This window comes from Ascidiella aspersa, chromosome 4 (genome assembly GCF_963924565.1).
Source record: "Ascidiella aspersa chromosome 4, kaAscAspe10.2, whole genome shotgun sequence".
Taxonomy (NCBI): domain Eukaryota; kingdom Metazoa; phylum Chordata; class Ascidiacea; order Phlebobranchia; family Ascidiidae; genus Ascidiella; species Ascidiella aspersa.
Genome location: NC_139450.1, coordinates 20,940,520 through 20,966,649, shown reverse-complemented (window position 1 = coordinate 20,966,649; position 26,130 = coordinate 20,940,520). Strand labels below are relative to the sequence as shown.

General features: G+C 37.5%; 2 protein-coding genes across 2 annotated transcripts in view; both read left to right on the top strand.

The window, feature by feature from the left end:
* The window catches only part of LOC146148625 (voltage-dependent calcium channel subunit alpha-2/delta-3-like), a 101,334-nt gene extending 77,625 nt beyond the window's left edge, over positions 1-23,709 (top strand). The window contains exons 22-27 of the mRNA XM_083388080.1: positions 10,555-10,629; positions 14,648-14,745; positions 16,125-16,226; positions 18,966-19,121; positions 19,337-19,394; positions 23,569-23,709. Coding sequence (XP_083244206.1) covers positions 10,555-10,629; positions 14,648-14,745; positions 16,125-16,226; positions 18,966-19,121; positions 19,337-19,394; positions 23,569-23,709 — 630 coding nt within the window. The remainder of the gene's footprint in view (positions 1-10,554; positions 10,630-14,647; positions 14,746-16,124; positions 16,227-18,965; positions 19,122-19,336; positions 19,395-23,568) is intronic.
* Positions 11,025-12,868, top strand: LOC146148626 (uncharacterized). The gene is made up of 2 exons (XM_083386763.1): positions 11,025-11,586; positions 11,751-12,868. Exons 1-2 carry the CDS (start codon positions 11,025-11,027, stop codon positions 12,866-12,868), a joined length of 1,680 nt encoding a protein of 559 aa, XP_083242889.1.
* Positions 23,710-26,130: the final 2,421 nt, after the last annotated feature.

Here is a 26,130-nt window from a genome sequence, read left to right as displayed (position 1 = left end):
AGGAAGACCAAAGGCAAAGTATCGACCCGCAATAAAATCTTGCGGAAGTTAACATCCTCGCAGTGGGCCGCTTCACCCTGCTGCGAACATCTGCATTGGGTCTCTCCGACCCAACCGCTGAGTATGCCTGTCCAGTCTGGGGAAGATCGGCACATGTCAAGTCTATAAATCCTGTCTTGAACGACAACGGTCGTATAATTACAGGATGCTTGAGGCCAACTAACACCAGTTCCCTCCACCTGCTGGCAGGCATTGCACCTCCGGAAATCCGCAGGGATGTAACCAGCAAGGCGGAACGTTCTAAACAGATGTGCGATCCACGTCATGTGCTTTATGAACATCAACCTGTATCGTGGCGACTCAAGTCAAGAAAGCGTTTTTTGCAAACTCTCAAACTTTCTCAAACTTTTTTAAACGCGACCCAAATCTGAGTTTTATTAACATCTCAGGACCCAAGCCTTTAAACATCAAAAAATTGTTTTGTTTTTTCTGTGCACGTCTCTTCAGTTTGTTTATCTTTAGAGATTCGTTCGACAATACTGCATAACACAGCACACATTGTGGCTTTGGAGCGCCATGATCAATGATGAAGTGAATCCCAAATCTAATTTTTTTCCATGTCAAATACTTACCTAAACGCTAACTTTTAACAACTACTAGCTGCAAGTAATGACCTAGTTAAAAAGAACAAACCCATAGCTCACATAAAAAAAAACGAACCCATAGCTCGAACTGAAACGGAGAGTTTCTGCTCAAGTCCTTAAGTAGGGAATAATATTACACAATATTCCCACTTGTAATTCCAAGTTTATCAGTGACTAAGGCAGCACTATAAATACGCTAGTTAAACAGAACTCTTAGGTATGTATGTGTGATACAAGCTCGCAGAATAATCTTCTAAATAAAGTAAAAAAGTATTAAATTTTCCTTGCGGCGTCAGTTTTAGTAGCTACTGTAGTTGCTGACTATCGCTATACTGTAGCTGGCTGCCATCCAAATGTTCATAAAACCACTTATGATGCAATAATACAGGTTACCGAGTCGAAGCCACATGAAATGTTTATGATGCAATAATTCAGTCATGATTGAAAAACACTTGCAGGGGTTACCGAGTCGAAGCTATATGAAATGTTTATGATGCAATAATTCAGTCATGATTGAAAAACACTTGAAAAATTAAAGAAAAAAAAAATAGTTTGCGCAGGATTGAATCATAATATCGAGACCCATTTTTTTTTGGGTCGCGACCCATAATTTGAGAACCACTGCCCTAGAACAAGAAGTGACTTTGTGGAGACTACAACCTTGAAAAAAAAAGTTGGAGCAATCGCCGCCTCATCCGGAGTTGCCTATGAAGCCCGCAGAGGGGCTACCGCCCGGCTCTAACGCAGGATGGAAGATATTGCGTTGTTTGAACCGACTGCGAACTGGCGTAGCACGCACAAAATGTACGCTGGAAAAGTGGGGTTTCCTACAGTCAGCGGAAAGCACATTGTGTGTGCGGCACAGCAGAGGACACAGTCGCTTACCGCTTAAAATGCCCTTTGATTTATGAGCTATGCTTCACCACTGATCTCGCCGAATTTAACGAAGGGGCGAGGCAGTGTGTCGAAAAGTGGAAACTCTCCATTTAAAAATACCAACTTTGAAGACTCGAATATATATATGCAGTATCAGCAGGGAGACTGATTGCAAAAAGCATTTCTTCTTAAACCTGTATATTATGAACAAAACGCACATATCCCAACAGAAGTGATTTGTTAGCACTTAAGGTTGATTCGTCTGTTTGCAGTGAATGTTTGCAAACAGAAAGGATATCAGAAAGTTGTTCAACACATCAGAGCTCATCTTGTCGATGCGCCGCTGAACTGTAACATTGCTTAGGGGGCACAGCACACAAAACTGAGAAAGCACTCTGTTGCAATACAGATTTAACTAGACGGGGGTGCGGTTGTTGTATATTTTGTCAGGGGTATATTTTCAGGGCTTGTTTTTTTTTTTTTAATTTTAAATTTAAAAAATTTTTTTTTTTATGTTTTGATATTTTATATTGTATATTTTATATTATATATTTTTTTCCTTAACTTGTTTCTGCAAGCAAAAACAGATATGGGCCGAAAACTACCCCACTTAACTTCTGGCTTTGATGCGAAAGGGGTTCAAATATCGAAAACATAATTTTTACGCCTATGGTTTGCTATACTTTTGCAAACTTTTACTCGGTAATTTTTACCATGGCTTGGTCCGAGCATTCACTGTTAAAACAGGCTTTAAATCTGTAGTTTTAAACAATATGGAAAACACGATTATGTGCCTAATACGCAAACTATTAAATCGAAAGTTCTGCTAGTTGTTTAGGTCTGATGTTGGTATGTTGGTTGGAGCAACTTTCACAACAGGTGCTAACAGAGAGGCGTACACTGTCTCAAGATTTCGCATTTAAATTTGCTGCGGTAAATACACCCTATTGACATTTGATTATTAGGCGAAGCTTACCGCGAAGTAATTGGTCGCCCGAAAACCGATATTCTGCTGTGAACATCCCTACTCGCAATGCTTTCCTGCGTTAATTGTACGGCGGCCTTACCTCTTGGTGTATTACCGCGACAGTACAATGAAATACAATTAGGAGAATATTTGAAAAAATCGTATTTGGAGAATATTTGCTATTTGCACCTGTTTCGTATGTTACTCCAATCCAACATATCAACACACAATTTTAAGTTGTGTAGGCCTGGTGTTGATATGTTGGATTGGAGTTGCCACCAGATCTCGCATTTAAATTTGCGGCGGTAAAATATGTTGTTTCTTAAGAGGATTAAGTAATTTTACTAAAGAGAAGCCTCTTTTTAAAATGCAAGTCATAAGCGCCCAGTGTTGGACGAGACACTTCGCACAATGAAAGTCTCACGCGCGGGACAACAAAGCGCAGAAGGCGGTCAGGCGCTTTGTCACTTCACAAGCTGGACAAAGCAAGCGAATATGAACGAATTCTGTATGAAAGTTTTTCTGCTGCTAGATGACAGTCGTTAGCTACAGAGAGCTAAAACGCAATATTTCAGGTTTTTGCCCCCCAAGCAAAGGTCCCTGGGGGTGCAGCCTCATAAACTTCTACAAAGCACCTACATACCACTCTACGCCATGTCTGAAAATTTGAAGGTTCTACGATGTATGCTTTTTCTATAAAGCTTCGGACAAAAATCGGTCTGAAACATGCCATAGCAAACCATAGCAAACCATAGTAAACCATATGAAACCAAAAAAAAACTAGACTGGGGTGCGGTTGTTGTATATTTTGTCAGGGGGTATATTTTCAGGGCTTAGTGTTTATTTTCAATTTTTACTTTATTTTAATTTATTTTTAATATTTTGTATTGTGTACTTTATATTATATATTTTGTTTTTCATTTTCATTAACTTTTTTCTGCAAGCAAAAACAGATATGGGCCGAAAACTTCCCCACTTAAAATATGCCTTTGATGCGAAAGGGGTTAAAATATGGCGTAGAATTTGGGGAATGATCGAAACATATAGGCCTATTTGATAAATAGAATTTACGTAGATAATGCGTATGGCCATTTTATTAGATTTTGACCAGCGTGTTTGAAAATCAAATATTATCATTCTCTCTAAATGATTTAACGTCTATGGTTTGCTATACTTTTTCCAACTTTTACTGTGTAAATTTTTACCATGCCTTGGTTTGAGCAATCACTGTTGAAACAGAGTTTAAATCTGTAGTTTTGAGCAATATGAAAACACGTTTATGTGCCTAATAAGCCACCTTTTATAATGAAAGTTTTGCCAGTTTAAATCCAATAAACGCAATATTTATTTATTTATGACGCCATGTTATGACGTAGCTTTGTAACGTCGTCGCTAAGAATGCGTTATATTTAAGCTTTTTGTTGTTGCGGCCCTTGTATAATTGTATAATTATATTTGTTTAGGCCTGGTGTTGATATGTTTGAATGTTGCAACAATTACAACAGGTGCTAAAAGAGTACACTGCCCCAAGGATTCGCATTTATTTGCGGTGGTGAAATATTTTGTGTTGTAAGAGCAATAGGTTTTTTTACTTGGAGAGGCCTCTTTATGACAGGCCAGTCGCATGCGCCTAGTTTTACTAGGCAAGCCACTTCGAACAAAAACGTTGCACGCGCAGGACAATAAGGCACAGCAGGGATTCCAGCAGCCGCCTCGTCGCGACACGAGCTGAATAAAGCAAAGTGATATGAAAGCATTCTGTATTGAAGTTTTTCTGCCGCTAGATAGGAGTAGATAGCTGATATGAACTAAAACGATGACGTAACACTTTTTTTTTGTCCCCCAATTGGAGGTGCCTAGGGGTGCAGCCTCATAAACCTCTACATAGCACCTTCATACCACTCTACGCCATGTCTGAAAATTTGAAAGTTCTACGATGTTCACTTTTTCTATAATGCTCTGGACAAAAATCGGTCTGAAACATACCAAGGAAACCATAAAAACCAAAAAAGAATAGCGGCAAAAACAAGATATTTCACGAAAATAAATTTTCGGCCCACATAACAAGATATGTCCCGAAAATAAATTTTCGGCCCATTTAATTATTTATTTTGCGTCTAGTAACATTAGGTCTTCACCAATAGTATGCGGATTTGTCGTTTTTGCAATAAGGTTCGATATTTTATATGAAGCAATTATGCTTAAAAGAAAGTTTACCTCTAGTCCTTGTGACATTCCTACTGCAGCTTTCAGAAAAAATAAATAAAAGTTCATGTCTTTCATTTATATCGATAGTGATACTTTTTGATGAAGCCAAGTACGGCATTTTTTTAATTTTTTTCTGAAATGGTAGGTTCTAATTCTTTTGACTGTTTTCCTATTACCATTCTTTAACTCTACTCCTCTAACTCTTTCTCCAACTTTTCCTCGACTCTTCTACCAACTCTTTCCACAAACTTCGCCCTACTTCATTCTCGACCAATTTTATTATGCAATACTAAAAAATCGACACTAAAACTCTTTTTTTCTTTTAGGTAGCACAAAATATAAGGTCTCAAAGTGCATTACATTTCTGGATCAAAAAAGCTGAAGGACTATATAAAATAACAGCATTTTACACCATACATTACATTTACATACCTGTTTAATAAGTGCACAGCTTCTTTCTCTGTACTACAATGTTTAAAAACGAGCAATTTGACTGCAGTTCCTAAGTAAAGTATCTCCACATACCTGCAATCACAATCGCTCTGTTTATTACTAATCAACTAATACAAAAATATGAATTTTTTTATAACAGAAGAGCAATTTTTATCACATGATATTCGGGCATATGTATATTTTGCATGAAAATAGTATTGCATCTGCAAAATTCTCTATTGTGTTAAAAATATGCTGTTGTTTGTATTTGGTAATCTCATAAAACAAGGTGAAATCACGAAAACATAGTGTTTAATTGAATAAAAAACTTGAAAGCTTTTGTTATACATAGGATTATTTTAATAGCAAGTGCAAAAAAGAAAAAATATATAATATGGAAACAGCACGTGTTGGGATCGTGGTGTCCAATAGCGCGAAGAGGGTTATTCCCTGTCTTGGTGGCCAACGAACAATTCCAGGGGTAGCGGATTGTAACGACACTATGTAACGTCTGAAATGGTACTTAAAAGGCACAATAAACAAACAATGCAAAACAATTTTGAATAGACTATAATGCAGAAAATGATCGTTTTAAAACGCAGTTCGAATTTAAAATCACAAAACTGAAGTTAGTTGCTTAGAGTCTTTTGCTCTAGAATACTAATTAAAACGGGGTAAGGTGCTAATCTCAGAAACGCGAAAACACATTACATCGCCTAATCCACATTAAAAGGGTTCCCAAAATAGCAGACATAATAACCTTGGCGCAAAAGGTTATTCTAGAAAGTTACTCTCTGCATGCTAGTAACTTCATGTGGACAACATGACTGTTATCGCACCCTGTCTGAAAGGTAAATGAGGCATCAAAGGCCTTAACAAGCATGGGTTTATAATACCCAGAGCATGCTCGCTTGCAGTCACAAATGAGATAAATCCCGCGTTATGTGGGGAATTGGCAACAAGGTTTGGCCTTCTGCTCTGTTTTCCTTCTTTAAGGAAACATAACAGTTAAGTGATGCAGGGAAGTGGTCGAGTTATTTTGGGTGAGATATGAAACATCAATCACCCTAACACGTGACCAGAGACAATAGCCGCAGTGGCTTTGACACTTTAGAAGTAACGACTTCTGTAAGTACTGGTTGAGAAAGCATCTATCGCTTTATTGGTTTTGAGACTAGATATCACGAGAAGTGTTCAACCTGGATCGTAATACTTTCACTTTAAAAACTTTACCAAAAAGGCTATAATTTCGCAACAATAACTAAAACAGTCTTGCGTAGGTAACAATTTAAAGCGTCAAACGATTTTTCTCTGCATTACATCTAATCAAACATCAAATTAACAAACAATAACACTGGCATAATCTTGGTAACAAACGTTTCAACAAATCATACCTGATCGGCGTAGCTTAAAAATACTTACAAACGAGAAACTGCGCTAGCAAACCAAATTAATTCATACTTTCTATGCAACCTGACAGTATGCATAAAATATAATTCAGAAGGGTTTATTTGCGTGTTCATATCACGTCGGGGTCACCAAAAATGAGGTGTTAAGCTCATTTAGAATTAAATTAGACTCGTATAACAAGGGGGTAAAATCAGATTTATTTCATGCAATATAATAGCATTATAATGTACAGTACTCACTTTGATTGACAGAACTTCGCTCTAACAAAATCTCCGATATGACAGTTATAACGTAACACGTCTAACTTAAGACTCAGAAAATGGTAAGAGTGGGAGATTGGCGCTGAGTTTAACGGTAATAAGCTAGTCGAAGGAAATCTGGAACGAGAAATGCTTAATGATTTACAATAAAGAGAAAGGAAGCGGGAGGAACAAGAGAAGCGAAACGAGTAAAAAAACGAGTGATTCGCGCGGTTTGTAAGCTGAGACAAATCGGCCATCGACAGGAAGCTTTGCTGACGGCCGCAATTAATTAAATGCAAACAGCTAAAAAGCATAAAGCATATGCTTAACCGAATGCTTAACAAATTAAGTTTAAACGAAACTAATAGTTAGGCTCTATTCAGTGGTGGGATTCAAATTTTTTGTCAGCCGGTTCTATCACAAAAGGCATATTTTTTAGCCGGTTCTGTTACAAAAAGTCATAATTTTTGGCAAATAAACTGAGAAGCAAGCATACATCAACACTGAGTCATACAAGGGAATGATAGAAACAACCAATATATAAAAAAAATCAAGTAAAATAAAACTAAATTATTGAACTATCTGGTTTTCACCATTAAGATTAGGTTGTACAACATGTTAAAAATGTTGCGAACCGGCTGAATCCCATCACTGCTTATAGTCACACTAAAAATCAGCAGTCGTCTTATGACTTTCACTTATGACGCAAAAAAATCAATTTTCAGACAAACAATCTAAAAAGGAAAACTATTACAAGTATAAAAATTAACACAATGTATGACTGTTACGTGCGAAATCGGTGTATTAGATAAAAGGCAAAAATCTATTGGACAGTAACCAGTAATGCCAACCGGTTCGCTGATCTCATCAAATTTCGTGAGACGGTCTATAGAACCGGTGCGAACCGGCTGAATCACACCACTGGCTCTATTGCTTTGTAGGCTATAAACGCTACTGTGTCAAAACTTTTCATAGGAGAAAAAGTACGACGCTTGACCACACCAAAAATATATTTCAGCAAACATAAATATTCGCGTAAAGCGTCTTATAATAGCTTGTTTATATCGTTAAAGTTCGTTAACATAACCTGGTTAAGCAGTTTATGTTAGGAAAATTTTAATATGTATTGAGACAATAATCCTCATTACATATCGCGTTAAGCAAAAAATTATTTATTGGATTTAAATTTGCATATTTCAATTTTAAGAGAACAACGTGATACGACGCTTTGGTTACAGAAACGGGATAAAAAAATGAAAGAGATTTTTTAAAATATATACCAGTAAGTAAACCCAGATTGCGATAAGCAGATCAGTTTGGTGTGGTAATGGCCAAAATAGTGTTGGATTGCAAGCGCTCTTTCCCATCACCTGAATCGAACGAACACTCACGACTTTTTACGGGGCTTAGTGTATATATTTCGCGTGACAATTTAGTCGCGGTCAAAGTAAGACAGCTCTCTTGTATAAGATTCAGTGTACTAATGGAAAATAGGCCTCTATTAACAAGCACAAAATATAGGCCTCTATTAATAAGGCTTTCGCGACCCATACTGAATGGTCCCGCGACCCCAATTTTGCGGACCCCTGGACTAGGAGACGCCTATAATTACTATGTTCAGATTTAGATAATATTTTGAATATCGGACAGAAAAACTACAAATATATAGGGCCTACAATATGGGAAATTACCGTCAAGAACAAAAAATCCTCACCTTTAAACATTTTAACACAGTGTTAAATCTCAACAATTACAAGACATAATAAATCCAGCTTTATTATCTTATTTTGATTTTGTTTAGCTTCTAACTCATGGAAGCTAAGTGTAAACAACTGAGCGAATGTTGCCCTGATCTATAAATTGGTCAACGATCATTGCACTCCACTTGTTAACTGTTATCCACCAATAAGTTTATTACTAAAAGCCAGCCGTAGGCACAGCGGTACAGACACATGCGATTTTTTCCATATTGCAAAGATACTGTCTAATGTTTATGTTGTGCTTATGGAAAATGAGCACTTAACCTTTGTAAAATATTTGATTTAATTTAGCTGAACAATATTGGGTTTTGATTTGACCTCAATCAGACAACATTGCTGTCTGATGTAGATATTGTCCGATTTAGCCTACATCGGAAAGTAATTTTGTCTGTTTTAAGTTAAATCGTAATATAAAGTTTTTCCTTGTCTAATTTAAATGCTGTCCTATTTAAGTAAATCGGTTTTTTCCTTATTAGCAAATTATTTTTTTCCTAACGTAGCCCCATAAATGTGCACTACACATATCATTAAACAACAGGCTTGATTTGCCACACCCTTGTTTAATCATGTGTGGACCAAAACAGTAGATGCCCTTTACGGAAATGGTAAATCAGTCATTTTAGGTTCTCCGCTGGGCAAACCATTTTCATACATTAATGTTCCCAGCACCCTTCATATACCAACTCTTTTTCGAATGACTTAAAAAATCTTGGACACAGCAAGTTCCATGTTAGGCCCATGCCAGAGTATAGCGAATTGTTTTGTGGTGATCCTCAATAAACGAGTCCACTATGTGGTGTCTGTGTGGCACTTTCACAGGACTCTTTAGATCTTATGGTTTCATAGCTTAATTGAGGCGACATCCTAAGCACAAAACACCTTTGACCAACATCTGAGGAGTAGTCGCTGGTTTAAAGGTCCGCCATTTCTGTACCAGGACCAAACACAGTGGCCATCAAGTCCACTGTTGTCTCATAATATACAAGAGTTTCTCAAGAAGCCACTAACATACGTGAAAGTCCACTTCATATCAGGATTCCAACTGTTTAGATACGCAGCTACACCGTTATTCGTCTTCGACAAGGTTGAAAAAGACCATAGCCTGGTTGCTGTGTTTCACACGAAACCAAAAGTCAAAGTTTACACTATTTGTGACTGTACCTGAACACAAGACCGCCAAACTTTCATGGATGAAGTATGTGTAAAAATAAAAGTTCTCTTAAGGAAATTCAGGCTTTGTCACAATGCCAGAAAGAGCGCAGCATTGATAAGCGCATACTAAAAAATTAGCACGGACAAGATTTTATTTCTCATGGTAGGTTTCTGCTTTGATTTAATGTTAAACTGAAAGACATCAGTCCAGAAATTCGAGCTTACTGCAAGTATTCTTTCTACTTGCCTCATTAGGACTTGCAAAATACTTGGAGCAGTCGGCCACATACAAGTTTTCATAGACTGTTGCAACAGTTCCGGCAGCAAAATCGGTGCTTTTATCGTCTGCGGTTTGTTGAAGTCAGAAACTAGCGCAACACGACCACAACACTGCGCCAAACAGATGAACCAACATTCTACAGTCAGTGAGATCTAAGCCAAATAACTCTCTAGCCACCAAATAAACCATGAGTAGTTGATCATAAGACCGCTCCTTACATGGTGAAACATCAATTCTATGTCAACTAAGGCAATTTTCCCTTGGCGGAATCTTGAAAGCACACTACAAGGCTGTTCAGTAAATCAGCTACATGTAGCAGCACATTACTCAATGATATGTTTGGTACTTTGGCGGCGCGAGCGCACACGGTCCTCACCTTTCCCTGATTACGACACTGATAAAATGTAACTGAATCAAAGTGAAATATAACAGTCCGCAATTGTGTATTTATGAACAAATATCTCCTATTAAAAATCATTTTTGCAATTTAGATAATGTGTTTTATTTTTGAAAGTTTTGTTTATTAAATCAACGAACATTCGTGTAATTGAGTTTAGAATTAAAAATGCATTATACTTTTTAGAAGGATAACTCTGGATTTGATTGCTTCATTTTGGACGAAAATGGATTTGTTTTGCTTTCAAGAAACCATCAAAACGTGAGTAAAAGTGAATACTATATTTTAGTTTACAGATTTTTTGTTACTTTAATACAGGGTGGCCAACCTTGAGAATAAATAAGTCTAAAATATTCAACTTTCTAGAAAAAAGTAAACAGCAATTATAGCAATAGTTTTATTGTTTCTGTTGTTCTGTGTACATCCTTGAGTTGTCCTCTTTAAACAATGTGTCACCACTCACCATGTTATCACTATATTGTAGCGGCCCTGTAATTTCCCACATACGTGTACACGAAGTGAACCTTTTTCTTATTTTCTCTTCTCTTGGTTTTTATGCGCCCTGTCACCGCTCGTTTGCCCTTTTCGTTTTGATCGCTGAATAAACTGGTTGTCGCCTTATTGGTGACCCCGCAAGTTCGTTTGCTAACGGAAGCATGAGCATAGAATCGCAACACGCAGTCGCTCTCAAGTTGCCGACATTCTGGACTGCTCAGCCGAAAGTATGGTTCCAGCAAACCGAGGCGCATTTCGCCTTACGAAAGGTTACAACGGACATCACAAAGTACTACCACGTGGTCTCCGCTTTGGACCAAGATACTGCTGACCGATTAATAGACATTTTTGACAATCCGCCGGACGACAACAAATACACAAGTCTGAAGGAGCGTTTACTCCAAATGTTCACTCAAACAAAGTCGCAGAGAGCGCAGCGTCTCCTTCAGATGCCCCCTTTAGGCGACAAAATGCCATCAGCACTAATGGATGAAATGCTGATTTTGTTGGGCGAGGAAGAAGCAGGTTTCTTATTCGAAGAAATTTTTCTACAACTCATGCCAACGTATGTACGCACAGGGCTTGCTGCACAGACTTTTACCGATTACCGTGCTATGGCTCGGACAGCCGATGTTTTATTGCACGCTGGACGCCATGATGCCCAGAATGCTTTTTCTGCCAGCGTTAAATCAAAGCTGCCGCAAAACAAGTTCAAAAAGTCAAGTGATAGTGGCTTGTGTTTTTATCACGAACGATTTGGAAATAAAGCTAAGTGTTGTCGACCTCCCTGTTCTTGGGAAGCGGGAAACGAGGAAGCCGATCGGCGCTAGCTGCTGCGACGGTCGGTACAACAGGTAGCCTTTTCCACGTGTTTGACCGTACTTCAGGTTACAGTTTTCTGGTCGATACTGGCGCCGAGGTCAGCGTTTTTCCTTCCACTGGACGCGAACGCCGATTGAACCCTCCTGGCAAAACCCTGATTGCTGCAAACGGAAGCAAAATACGTACATGTGGAACGCGCCAGATTGCCTTGGATTTACCTTTGGGCAAGTTTCAATGGGTGCTCATTCTTGCCGATGTCTCGAAACCTCTGTTGGGCGCTGATTTCCTGCGGGCATACGCGCTTTTGGTTGACATCAAACGCCGACGCCTAATCAACGCCCATACGTTCTCTAGTAATTCTATTGGCAAGATTGGGCAATCAGCACCACAGTTAAATGCCCTCGCGAGCAGTGCGTCAAAGTATACGCGTCTACTCGGCAAATTTCCGAGGATTACCACTCCCCATTTTTCAGAATCATTTCCTACACACGGTGTAGAGCATTACATTCCCACAAGCGGCCCACCGGTGCACTCCAAGGTTCGGAGACTGCCCCCTGAGAAACTGATGATTGCTAAGAAGGAGTTCAACCAAATGTTGAAACTTGGTATTATCCGAAGATCATCTAGCCCATGGGCATCTCCATTGCACATGGTCCCAAAAACGTCCAGAGATTGGAGACCTTGTGGGGATTATCGACGATTGAACGCTGCGACACAGCCCGACAGATACGCAATACCCCACATCCAGGACTTTTCTGCTCGTTTAGCGGGAAGCAACGTTTTCTCCAAAATCGACCTTGTGCATGGGTATCATCAAGTACCTGTGGCACCTGTCGACATTCCAAAGACGGCCGTCGTAACGCCTTTTGGATTGTTCGAGTTTATCCGGATGCCCTTTGGTCTTAAAAACGCCGCCCAAGCTTTCCAGCGACTGATGGACACTGTCTGTCAACCTTTGGATTTCGTGTTCGTCTACTTGGACGATATCCTGGTGGCCAGCAACTCGGTTGAAGAGCACCTAATGCATTTAAGGAAACTTTTCATACAGCTTACCAGCCATGGTTTGGTCATCAACGTGGGCAAATGTCAATTCGGCGTTTCCGAAATTGATTTTCTGGGGCACAAAATAACGAAAATAACGAAGATGGCGCACGGCCGTCTCAAGGCTCGCCACGCCCGATAGTACCAAAATCGTGGCAGCGTAAAGTGTTTGACATGATACATGGTCTTTCCCACCCATCCATACGAACAACGAGGAAGCTAATGTCTACGAAGTTCGTATGGCACGGGCTTCTGAAGCAAGTTGGTTCATGGGCTAAAGAATGTGTTCATTGTCAACGTTCGAAGATCCAGAGACATGTTCGCGCACCCTTGTTAAACTATCCGACGTGTAGCGGTCGTTTCACCCACGTCAACATTGACATCGTCGGACCACTTCCGCCCTCACAAGGTAATATGTATCTTCTTACAATGGTTGACCGTTTTACACGTTGGCCAGAGGCAATACCAATGCCTGAAGCAACGACAATCACGTGTGCGCGCGCTTTTGTTTCTAATTGGATTTCGCGTTTTGGAGTTCCGCAGGATATTTCGTCCGACAGAGGCGCTCAATTCACCTCAGCCATGTGGACATCGTTTAATGATTTACTGGGCATTAAGGTGCATCGGACAACAAGTTTCCATCCACAAGCGAATGGCCTCGTGGAGCGTTTTCACCGGCATCTCAAAACGTCGCTGATGGCTCGTTTACAAGGTCCTAACTGGATGGACGAGTTACCGTGGGTAATGCTAGGAATTCGCACTAGTCTAGTCCTAAGGAAGATTTACTAACATCTTCAGCGGAACTAGTTCATGGTTCCACCTTGTCTGTTCCAGGTGATTTTTTCTCATCCAGGCCTGACAGCCCACAGCAGCGTTTACCAGCTTTGCGAGATTCCTTTCGACACCTGGCGCCAACCCCGATGTCGCGTCACGGTAGAGCAAAGACGGACGTTCCTAGATCACTTGGCACGAGTAATTACGTTTTCGTACGAGTTGACAAGCATCGCCCGCCCCTTACGCCGCCGTACAACGGGCCATTTCGAGTAATTCGGCGCAGTGACAAGACGTTCACAGTGGATATAGGTGGGCGAAACCAAACGATTTCCATTGATCGCTTGAAGCCAGCATACATCGACGAGACACAACCGATCGAGGTACCTCAAGCACCCAGCCGAGGAAGACCTCCGTCGCGCAACATCTCGACACCAGCTTTGCCCAACGAATTGGAGCAAACATTCGTACAAACGCGCGCTGGTCGTGTGATTCACCCCCCTGATCGTTTTTGATAGGTTCACTTCTGGGAGGGGACATGTAGCGGCCCTGTAATTTCCCACATACGTGTACACGAAGTGAACCTTTTTCTTATTTTCTCTTCTCTCGTTTTTTATGCGCGCTGTCACCGCTCGTTTGCCCTTTTCGTTTTGATCGCTGAATAAACTGGTTGTCGCCTTAATATTATTATTGGCAGATCTATGAGCTAAAATTATATTTTTAGAGACCCAATTTATATTTAAATTTTTAACTACATAAATCCATAACGTTTTCAGCTTTGTTTGTGACAGATTGCCAACTTGGCCTTAAAATAATTTTTTTTGCTGCTTTTTTCTTTAATGTTTCCTGTCGTTGTAGTTTGAATAACGACCCTATTGAAATAACAAACAATGTTTTTGTAATGTGTGAATTGCATTGTAAGTAACACATCTCTTACTCTACCTTAAAAAATTAACATGATAAGCGCACTGTATGTTTGCCCTAAGCCCAAGCTCTTTATGTACTATCTGTGTGGCATGGGATCGGGATAACATAGGTCTTAGTTAATGTTTAAGGATTTGATATTTTACTTTGTAGTCGAAAAATATGATTATTGCAATTGTTTGTAATGTGGTGTTATTATAGCTTCTTGTTATGCTTTTATTATTAGTTGGGTCGCTTTTTTGGACGTTTAAACAGCCATGTTATGCTGGAATTAGTTTCATATGGATCTTACAAAAAAATTGAATTGGTGGATTATGATGCTATGTGTGCACCATCTCGTCAATACGGCGAAAAAAGTTCTTCAACGAGAATTCATTTACCGGTTTGTCTAGAACACTTATTGAACAAATCTTTATTTTACAATTACGTATTATGCTGCTTATATACAGTCATATTAACTCTGAAAATATTTCACCCTTCCAACCTAAGGTTTTATAGCCGTTTTAGGTTTTTAAAAGGATATGCCTTTTTTACTTTCCTTGTTTTTACAATTATTATAGCATTTAAAGTTTTGATAACGTAAGCATAATGCGTCATGGCTGAAAATGTATTATTTTCAAAAATACTTCATAAGTTGAATTTACCAAGATTTTTCAAATTGTTTATTTTAAACATGCTTAGATAGAGTTGAACAGAAGTACAGCTATATGTTGCACCTCAACCCAGCTCTATCCTTATTTTCACAGAATTTAGGGAAAAAAAAGAAAGCATATATATATATATAATGCTTGATCTGTGACTGAATAATAGTGTTACTGTAAATTTTAATTGTTTTACAGCAAATTAAATCGTTGCTTGTATATGGAGTATGGTGGGCAACACAGTTTTTAAGGTAAATATAATATATTTTGATTGAAAATTAACAAACATTAGACATGGGCTCATCAAACTATGGGCTAGATCCGGCCCACCGCGGCATAATTTAAAATGATCCTACTATAAGGTTTCTGTATTACTGGAAATGATTGACGGATGCAAAATTGACCTAACTTTGAAATTAAACTAAGCGACAGTTTCAAAAATGAAAAACTTTGATAAACATTTATTTTATGTTATCTTTTTTTTAAATTAATTTTCGTGGAGTGAATACAAAATTTTACATCCGGCCTGCAATTTTAGATCTCAATTTTCCTGTGCTCAACTGCAAGTCTTTAAAATTATGCCCTATGTAAAACAAGTTTGGTGACCCCTGACAAGGTATCCTTTTACCTTAAAGATTTGCTAATTTAAACCAAAAAGTCAGAAAATTTTCAAAATGCCACAAATTATCAGACTAGACTTTAGCTGCTGTTAAAAATGATATATCTCCGAAAATTGGTTTTAAAGTTTATCGCACCTTTTCAGTAATAAATCAATTAAATCTTCTGCTGCCATTCATATATTTTTTTACTTGTTTTCTTGGCAATTATGCTTTCTATGCCTTTGTGTAATTTTATTTAAATATATATATAAACTCTTGCTTTCAGAAATATCGTTAGCTTAAGGATTCAAAACTTTCTGACCGTATTTTCGCTTTTTACTGCAAGCCATGTCGATGCAACAAGAAACAATTCAAACCAAGAGTTTAAATATCGGTATGATATTTTTATACCATTTTTTGTCATTTTAAAATCAGCTTAACAAATATGTGACATGTTATTTAGGTCCTGTCACAGGAAGTATGACATATATGTTGCAAACCGTACCAAGTTTCCTCATTCAGGGCGTATTTTCTGTAAAAACGCCATGCATGTAGCATGTGAAAGGTTGGTAACATCAGATATTTGTTTGATTTTTTACAAGTTTTGTATTAAATAACACTGGGGGTTCACCAACCAGGCTAAATTCTTCCTAATTAATTTGAGTATACAGCAGTTTGTAAACAGTAAATCTATTAGTTTACTGGTAAGTGTAACTAAACAAATGTAATCTCCTGTAACAAACATGTTATTCAACACTGACCATTTTACAGACCACCTCACAAATAGTGGAGCGTGGGTCATAAATAACACCAAAAAACAAATTTCTGGCAAATCTGTACCATATACTCACTCAGCGGATGAAGCTTTTAAGTCTTCTTTGTGAGCAGTTTATATCCCCAGTAACACCAAAGGCAAGTCCAACCAACTAGATACCGTTAAACATGCAATTAATGTACTCTTTAAATGACAATAACATATTAAATAGAAAAAAGTTTGCCTGAAATGTTTATATAGTAAAAGTATCAAAGTTGATTGGAAAACCTTGGATTATAATAAAAGATTTCGAGTAATATTAAAAGAAACAAAAAACAAAATAATTCAGGAGGCAATTGATGGAGTCAAAAATGGTATGAATTGCTACATTTTTTACAAGGACCTAACAGTTCTTCTTAAAGGTTTCACAAGTTTTTATCCAGCAAAACATTATAACTTAGTTTGAAATTAATTTTGATACATGACATTAGCTTTCCATGCGTTTTCACAACTTTTTCATAAAATAAGTTTTATTACATGTTGTTTAAAAGCACATGTGTGAAAATGTATGAAATACCACACGCGAATGCGGTAAAAAAATTACTAAACGAAAAGCACACCAGTATGAATCAAAAGAATAGTTTTCAAATTTCAAAACACTGTACAAAAGAAGTTAGAGACAATCAGACAACATTTGCCCTGCATCTTGTGTGTTTAGAGCTATTTGTCACAATCAAGAATACTGGATACAATAGAACCAATGGTATAAAGTTAGCACACAATTTAAGTGTAAAGAAAGTCAGTCTTTACATATCTCAACGTAACCTCGCACTTTACCTGCTAATTTAAAAGTTACATTTTCATTTACCACATCTAATTTCTTCTAAGATTTGTGAAATTGTTTTAATCTAACTAGTTGTCAACATTTGGCCTTAGTCATGTTTGTTAAGAGCTATTTGACACAGGCAAGAATACTGAATACAATGTTGCCAAGGTAGAGAATTGGCACACAATTTAAGTCCCAAATAAGTCATTCTTTATATATTATTTATTAACGTAACCTCACACTTTTTTACCTTCTAATTTAAAACTTCCTTTTTCATTATCCACATATTTCGTTCTAAGATTATGTAAAATTGTTTTAAAATTCTGCAAAAACTGACTAGTTGTAAAGTTATTTGTAGCAGTTAAATTAAACGTATTTTAATCCTGGTATATGTAGATTAATTTAAATTAATGGATTTTTCTGTCTCATCTTGCGAAGTCTACTCTCCCATCATTTGAAACTTTGAGCTGAAATCCTGTCTAACAAAAATGGCGTTTTTGCAAAAGTTATAATTTTTAACGATATGCTTGACACATTAAGCACATGAAAGATATTTCCACATTGCTCAAATTAACAGCATGTAAAGTATTTAACAGAAATTGTACTGTGTAGAGTTGATGAGTCGCACAGTACAACATGCCTAGTATATACAAAGCGCTTTTGGGATGAATATACTGTTTTCTTAAAACCGACAAAAACATAAAGAACTTTAATCAATGTATTTAAATAAAAGTAGTTGGCAAAAAATATAGTTTGGGTACCATCATCTGATGCACATTAATCCGCTTTATTAGTACACTCTATGTCAGCCCACTCCATGTTAAAAGTTTACGTACCCTGGATTGGTTAATAATAAATCACAACTCAATACGCTTTTAGTCACTGTAACTAATATGATTCGCTTGACTAAACTATGCACATTGTTGAATTTTGCAATCATTAAATTATGTGTGATCATGTAAGGCACCAAAAAGTATACTGAGTTTAAAATTGTAGTAATAAAACAAAAAAATATCATTACATTGGCCAGCGGCCACATAAAAACGTTTCGTTACATCGCAGGTCACTTTTGGTTTTGCTACATCGCCCGATACCAATATGTCTACTGTCAAAATAACCAAAAAAGCAAGAACCACCACTAGTTTAACAATTGTGTTAATTTCCTTTATCAGTGAACCAGTTGTGTTTATGACGTCACCATTGTAGTTCAATTCAATTAAAAGTTTCAGTTTAATAGTTTTGTCTACAAAAAAGGAAGGGTTATATACAGTTAAGGACCCGTTTTACGACACTTTAAAAGTCTATATAACGCCATTTATACAAAATTGAATTTTTCTGTAACAAAATTTTTTTCTCACTCTACTAATTCAGTTAAAAGTGAGACAATACAAGTTTCTTTAGAAACTTACCCATCCGGACATTCTTGCTTAATTTTAAAACAATCTGTCAATAAATGTGAACATTTTTACAAAATGTATATGATTGTAATATGGTTTATGTGTAATACACAAAAAATGTTGGAGTGATAGGTTTTTTTTGAAAAACTAAAAAAGGGTGCGCGAAAACAAAAAGGTTAGAACCAGTGGCTTAGATCTTATTATTATTGATTTGAATAACACACACTATTTATTTCATTTTTACAAATTGGAAAAATGTGGTTTCAGTAGGCTACTCATTTATCTATTTTAAATAATTTTGTTGATTTTTTGTTTTATCATTAACAGAGAGTTTGGAGTATTCAACGTGATGAGCAGCAATCTTATACTTGTTGTTGTTCAAAGTGATCCCTATATGAATTTAAATTGTAAATGCCACAACGAAAGTGTGCCAGTTACTCCTGACAAGGGCATCATAAATAATTATATCCTTGATGAAAATATGTTAAACAAAATTATCATTCTTATTGCTTTTCAAAAAGAATATGTCAGCTTTACTTTTTGCTTTAAGCTATTTCCAGAAGATGTTTGTAGTGTATTCTAAAAATTGGAATTTTTAGTTTGTTGATAAATTTTATCTGTGTGACAACTAAATTTATAAGATATCAATTTCTTAATTCTAAAACATATTTACATTTACAAGATGAAAAATGTAACAGGATTCAGGAAAATACTAAAATAGTGAGAACTGTCAGATGTGTTCAACAGCATATCAGGGTAAGATCACATATATTTTTACAAATTAAAGTTTTATGCTCTTAAAATCTGTTGGTCTGCCTAAGACAAAATTTATACACATGGTCCATATTATAATTGATACGTATTCCTTTAAAAAATGTCTGATCCTTGCCTTACTCGGATTTTTGAACTTGGAATTTGATTGTTAATATACATGTCAGCGGAACAGTGATCGACAAGCTGAAACCTGCTGCTAATGGTTTTGGATTCCATAAAGATTTGCCCTTTTATAGTAATTGATCAGTTTAGGGGACAAACAATGCTTTTCTCCTCTGCTTTATTTTAAGTTTAGGCTCCTGTTTTAATATCAGTTTACTGAAGACACAAAAAAGATTTAGTTTGATAGTCGGTTAAAAGTCGGTTAAAAATAACCCGAGTCTGAGTCCAGCCAAATGCACAATTTAATCGAGTTCGCGTCCGGCTTAGACCCTTCAGCCTGTATTTCACCCATTTACGTAACTAAATTAAGATGGATATTCAGCAAACCACTCAAAGGGCCCATGGAAAAATATGTCACCATATTCTATTCCACCTTAACAATTTGCAGTTTGCACCCTATCAGTTTCGAGATTTGGTACTGCGCATGAGCACACATCGGAATCGGGTAGTCTTACTCGACCAGTTTCGCTTTTAGATTGGTTTCTAACTCAGTCACACAAAAACACATGTGCTTACTCACACAAAAACACACGTGCTTACCCACACAAAAACACACGTGCTTACCCATGTAGAATGTCCTGCTTCAGCGCAGTAAACATCACGCCACATTTAGGGCATTGTGAAGTAATACGAACGGTTATTCGCAGGGCTGCGGAGTCGGACTCGGGACTCGAGGAGTCTGTTTGTTTTGATGGAGTCGGACTCGGGACTCGAGTAAGACAACGTAAAACTACCCGAGTCCCGAGTCGGGTTACTTTTAACCGACTCCACAGCCCTGGTTAGTCGTAAACAACAAGTTTAACGCCCACAAAAAATAATGTTAATAAAACAGTTGCTAGACACTAATTTGTGACACGAACACTGCCGAATCATTTGGCGTGCCCTGAAATATCATCTCGCGTGCCACTTTTGGCACGCGTGCCAGGGGTTGCCAAACCCTTGTATAGACCATAGGCGCCGAACTTACGAAATTCCAGGGCGCTTTTTTACCCGATACAAAATGCTTACTAAACACCAACAAATCGTAACTTTTATTGGCAAACTAAATTTCCTTTTAACAATTTGCAGCACCGAAACAAAGCGTTGCGTCTCTTGTAATTTCGTCCTAACAAATCGTTGTTTAGTAAAGCTTGTAGAGGTTGGTTGATTATGAGTACTCATTAATGCCCTGTCTCGATGTATCGACCTTACTCCTACAAGGTAGAGACTTCTTTAAATAGAATTGTTCATTGTCTCTGTTTCGAACAAACGAGCACTCAAATTGATGCCTTGAGTAACAGACAAGACATTTTTTTGTTTAGAAAGCTAACTTTGCAAAATCTTGCTAGATCGCCAATTTGTGTTTTTTTACAGTATTTTTCCATGATGAAACATTTTACAGTGAGACAGCGATATAAGAAATTATCTGTGCTAAATAATAATGTAAAGCCATGTGTCGCTACAAGCTAATGTGCGCTAGGTCCTGCAATGAAACGACGATGAAATAGTGACAATCTACTCTGTTTATAATAAAGAAACGTCTGTCGCTAAACAATGATCTTTTCTGATATACGAACGTCAAAATATTATTCACAATACCCGATTGTGACGACATAAAACTTGCTAAGACAACTCGAATGCGCCACTCGGGATCAATGTTCGCCTTTTCCCCCGTGAAATGCTTGAAGACTCGGCAAGCGCAAGTTTTTTTTACCTAAACCGGTATTAGTCTTAAATTCCACGTTTTTATTACAAGGGCCCTAAAGTTGCCTAATCTTTAAACAACTACGTGCTCAACGAGATACACTGAAATGATACGAGTTTGTATTTTGTGATTCCAGCGCTTCAACCTTCAATCAGTATACTTTTAGTTAGCGAACCTAAATCTACTGCCGGCGTATATGGCGCTATGTTATTATGGATTTATCATTAGTAAAATTTGCACATCAATTGTATGTGTACTGTGTAGGGTCAAATTCCAGAGCGTTTTAACGCCCTGCCAAAAATTCAGGGCGTCTAAAAACGCTCTGCACACCCACGTTCAATAACACACAATAACACATTATTTTATAGCGATTACACATTAATTCAATCTGCGTTATATACGATTAATGGGCGATACATGCAACGATTTAGGTTATAATAATTTTCACAAGTGAATCATTTGTAATTAGTGCTCGAGCAATGTGTATTTTATTGAAATTGGTTTCATAATTTGATTTCCGACTAGCTCGTCGGGGTTTATCATAACTGGATTTAGCGCGGCAACTCTACGATTTGTTGGTTACTGAAGTAGGGAAAGCGTTTGTAAGAGGTAAGTTCTCCAACCATTTTGTAAGTAGGGAAAAGCGTTATTGGAGGTAAGTTCTCCAACCATTTTGTAATTGTGGCAGCATATAGGCCTAGGCGGATAAGAGGAATTTTTTTATAAGAGGAATTTTCTTATCATGGAAATGGTAGAATTAACCACCATAATAGGTTATTAGGGTCAACGTAGCAAGAACATCATGCTAGCGATGGGGCCCGTGACAAGCAAGCAATTTGTAACGTGAAATACATTGGGCACAGTTTACATCGGTTGATGCTGTGCCATGTATTCTTTTGAAAAGATAAGAACATTTTATCTTGAAACGTAGAATTCTGCTTCACGTTTCGAGGGGTCGGACCTAGTACTGGCGTCGAAAAGCACTGGTTTACTGAAACACCGCTAATGGAGTTGGTCGGATTCGCAATTTTCGGCCTTTTCCAAAAGAAGTCCAGTTGGCAACTAAGCCTTGTAAGCCAGGCACGCCTTCGGCGTAAGATTACAGATGAACAAGCTATTTTTTAGATAGTGTCCTTACGGTACTTTGCAATCCTGGGATTTAGAAAGTTTCTGCCCGTACTTGCGCAGATTGGTTCATGAGACAACGATTGTTTGTATTTAGTGTTTCGTATTCAAGCAAATGCTTTGCTGACGCTATGGAGCGACTTTTAACGTATCTTTCGACGAGATCAATTCTTCCAAAAGCTGGCTTCTTGCAGGTTCCAAACATGGCAGTTTTTAGGCGGTCGTTTGTAAGTCACATCTTTTCTTTGAGCTTCGTTCCTTCACTCGGAGGGCATCATTTTGTAGAAGTGGGCTGATTATGAGCCTCATTAATTGTCTTTGTGCCTCGGTGTATCAACCTCACAACTACAAGGTAGATACTGCATTTATATAGAATTGTTCATTTTCTGCTTCGTATAAAGCCTTAGCTCAGAAAACAATCACCCGAATTTGTTGTCTGCGTATTTGGCATTCTTTATTGATTGTGCACACTATTTATAGACGAAAATCAGTTAGAAAATTTCTGTGAAAAGAGGAAGGATTTACGTCGTCAATTCTTACAATATTTAACAAAAAATCACGTGACAAAGGGCGTTAACTCAAACCTTCTTCTACACTTATTTCTGACGCGAAAACTACAGTTTCTACGTCAAAATACGATTGCAACATCATTTTTGGCTCGCACAAATAACAACAATATGTATCTCACGTAACTGCGAAAACATAAATTTTGCTTGCACGACGGCGCTTTGAAAACATGTTATTTTTATAAAACGGATGCGCATGACATCAGATACAGGTCTGACGCATAAAATTGGTGTCAAAAAGCTTTCGCTGCACACTTTTCCTGCAATGGTTTTATAACAGTAATTTTCCATGACGAAACATTGAACGGCGATAATACAAAATCTCTGTGGTTTAACAATGTGATGCCGTGTCGCTACAAATCTAACTTGTGGTAATGTTCGAACTCATGCTCAGTGAGATGTGATCAAAAATCGGTGCCTGATGCATGCTGTACATACAATATCGTATGGAGTTCATCGTTATTTAGAACTTGGGAGATTTCAAATTTTTAATTAGTAGTTGGCATTCAGTGTGCCAATTTTTTAATTAGTATTTGGCATTCAGTGTGCCTGTAACACAACCTGAAACAAGCTCTCTATTCAGTTTTTAGTTTTAGCCTATACTCTTTTGTTTGAACAGGAAACACAGCTGAGCCTTCCGTGTGCGATTAATTCCAACTCTGCATCTACACTGCTACCGGTTTGGATGAGAGTATATCAAGCAACTGTGCAGTCTCTTTGTTCTACCTGTGTTTTAAGTCTGACAACCCATTTTCTATAATTTGGCGTTACTTTGTTATATAAAACTCTTTTTGCTTTTTGTTTTTTAAGCAAAGCTCACTGATTACACAACACCAATTTGTTTTTTTGCTTCTTTACTTACAGTTTGCCACTGTGAGTAATTCCCGACGTACACATCCTACCATCGTTAACTTCAAAGAAAAGTACAACGAATTATACCGATAATCTTTTTGATTTTATTGTTCGGTGTGCATCTACGGGTATACTATTAAAACTACAATAATACAGCCCCATGTTATCAGTCATCACTACTACTAGAGGCGTATCCAGGAAAGAAAACCATGTCCTAATCATATTTGTTGCCCATGTTTTAACTAGGCGCTAACCACATTTTACTTCATCGTATGTGAGGTGTTATATCTATTGTGAATAAACAAGACTCAATTAACAATGGAAATGTTCTACTTAATTAGCGTGCAGTAAAATAAACCTATATTGAGTTAATTATAACTTCCACCGGTAATGACTTAATAGATAAAGATAGATCTTCGCCGTAATTTGACATTTTCACAGATAGTACAAAAACTATTTTTGATTAGTGGTTATTAACCCTTTTTTCGGTGTGCCGCCCTTTAATAATAATTGTGATGTGCCTTTGGCCCCCATCAGATATATAACAAGGAATCATAACAAAACAATTTGGTGTTTGTCGATTATACATCAGTTAGGCAACATGAAAAAAACAACAGTTGAGTAGTCGATTTACTTCAGAAAGTTGTTTACTAGTGACTATAGGATGCTCCTGAACTTTCGTTCACCCTTATTCACCCCTTTTGGTTGGTTCAGCCCTGCAAAAATTTTATTAACCCTGGGGTGAACCATTCACCACTTAAAGAAACAGTGCCTATGGTATAGTCTGTAGCGTCATAAGTAACAATTAGTGGATAATTTGGAAATTATCGTATTGCATATTTTTACCTCGTTTGTTTTCACATAAAACCTGTCTTTTATCGCTATGATGATGACACACATTCCCGCTGCCCTAAAAAGGTTTTTCGTGCTATGACACATAACCTGTTTCCGTCATGCGAAGTGTAAATATATTTACGTGTTGGCGTTTCGATATACCAGTTGGTCGCCAGTTAAATACAGAAAAGTTGTGTTGCTTGCCGGCTTCTAGCTGGTTTGTCCATACCAGCCAACAAAAACTGTGTTGATTTGTAATCAGACTACAGCGATACCCATTGTAAAAGTTGGTTATTGATCGGGGTAAAAGAACATTTAGTTGAGACTCATTAATCAAAACCACTTTCTTCAAGTCGCTAACATGTTGTCACATAGCAAAGGCGTAGGATAAATATTTCGGCCGGAATAACTTTTATCTATTTTGGCAAAAAAAAATTTGGGCTGTAACATTTTTTAAGTTGTTAAATTCATGTCCTGGTGGCTAGCCCATAGGCACAACTTAGATTGCTTTTTAACTGACCACATTGTTCTGACCGAACTAAACCAAAATCGATCGTAAAGTAGCAAATATAATACAAAGGGGCCTATACAACAAGAACTATATGGGTGAATTTTCAATGTAAACCATAGGATAGCACAAAGGCAGAATTAACACCAATGTAGCGTCTACTTTCTCTCCCCCAAAAACTTCACAAAGCTATCCAACCAAAGTTTATTAATGGTGACACGATTTAAATGCTTCAATTGAACGGACGTGCAAGTATGCAGGCGAGTGAGCGGTTTTCTAAAATCAGCGAATAGGCACATTATATATACATTTTACAATCCCAAACAACAAATAGCACAAATCTCACCGAAACGTTTGTGCCTGGATCTTCAATTAAATATGTTTTGGTACGAAGGCACACTGTACAGTAATCTTCCGCTTAAGTCCGCACCCGTTTAAGTCCGCATCCCAGTTAAGTACGCAAAAAATCCTCTTTTCACATGTTTCATGATTTTTTTTTATTTCTTCGCCAGTATGCACTCTGCTAACATAATGTCACACGAAACTAAAAGCACGTAAAACGCTTTGAAAACAGATTAATGTATTATATAATGTTTAATGATGTTTAAACATATCATGCATCGTCAACTGTTGCATATTTTGCACATTTTTGTGCTTTGCTGCCAGTGCCACACGACATAGAGTTTTTTGAAAGCTTTCAAATGTCGTTCTTAAATTGTCGTAACTATCTCCTGCTATCACATCTTTGCACAACAGCTGGTCCTCAATTTCGAGCGTCTTTTTGTAAAGGTGTTCAAAGCCATCAAAAATTACCTCGGTCTCCATTGATGTGCATTGTGCAGTCATCATTTTCGCCAGTTTAATTTCTTGATTCTTCGAAAGCGTCATATTTTACCGTTCACATTGCAACAAGCACCTCATTAACATCTTCCATGATTACCTGTGTATACTGTTCGCTATTTTCGTCATCGACGTGGTCAAACTTTT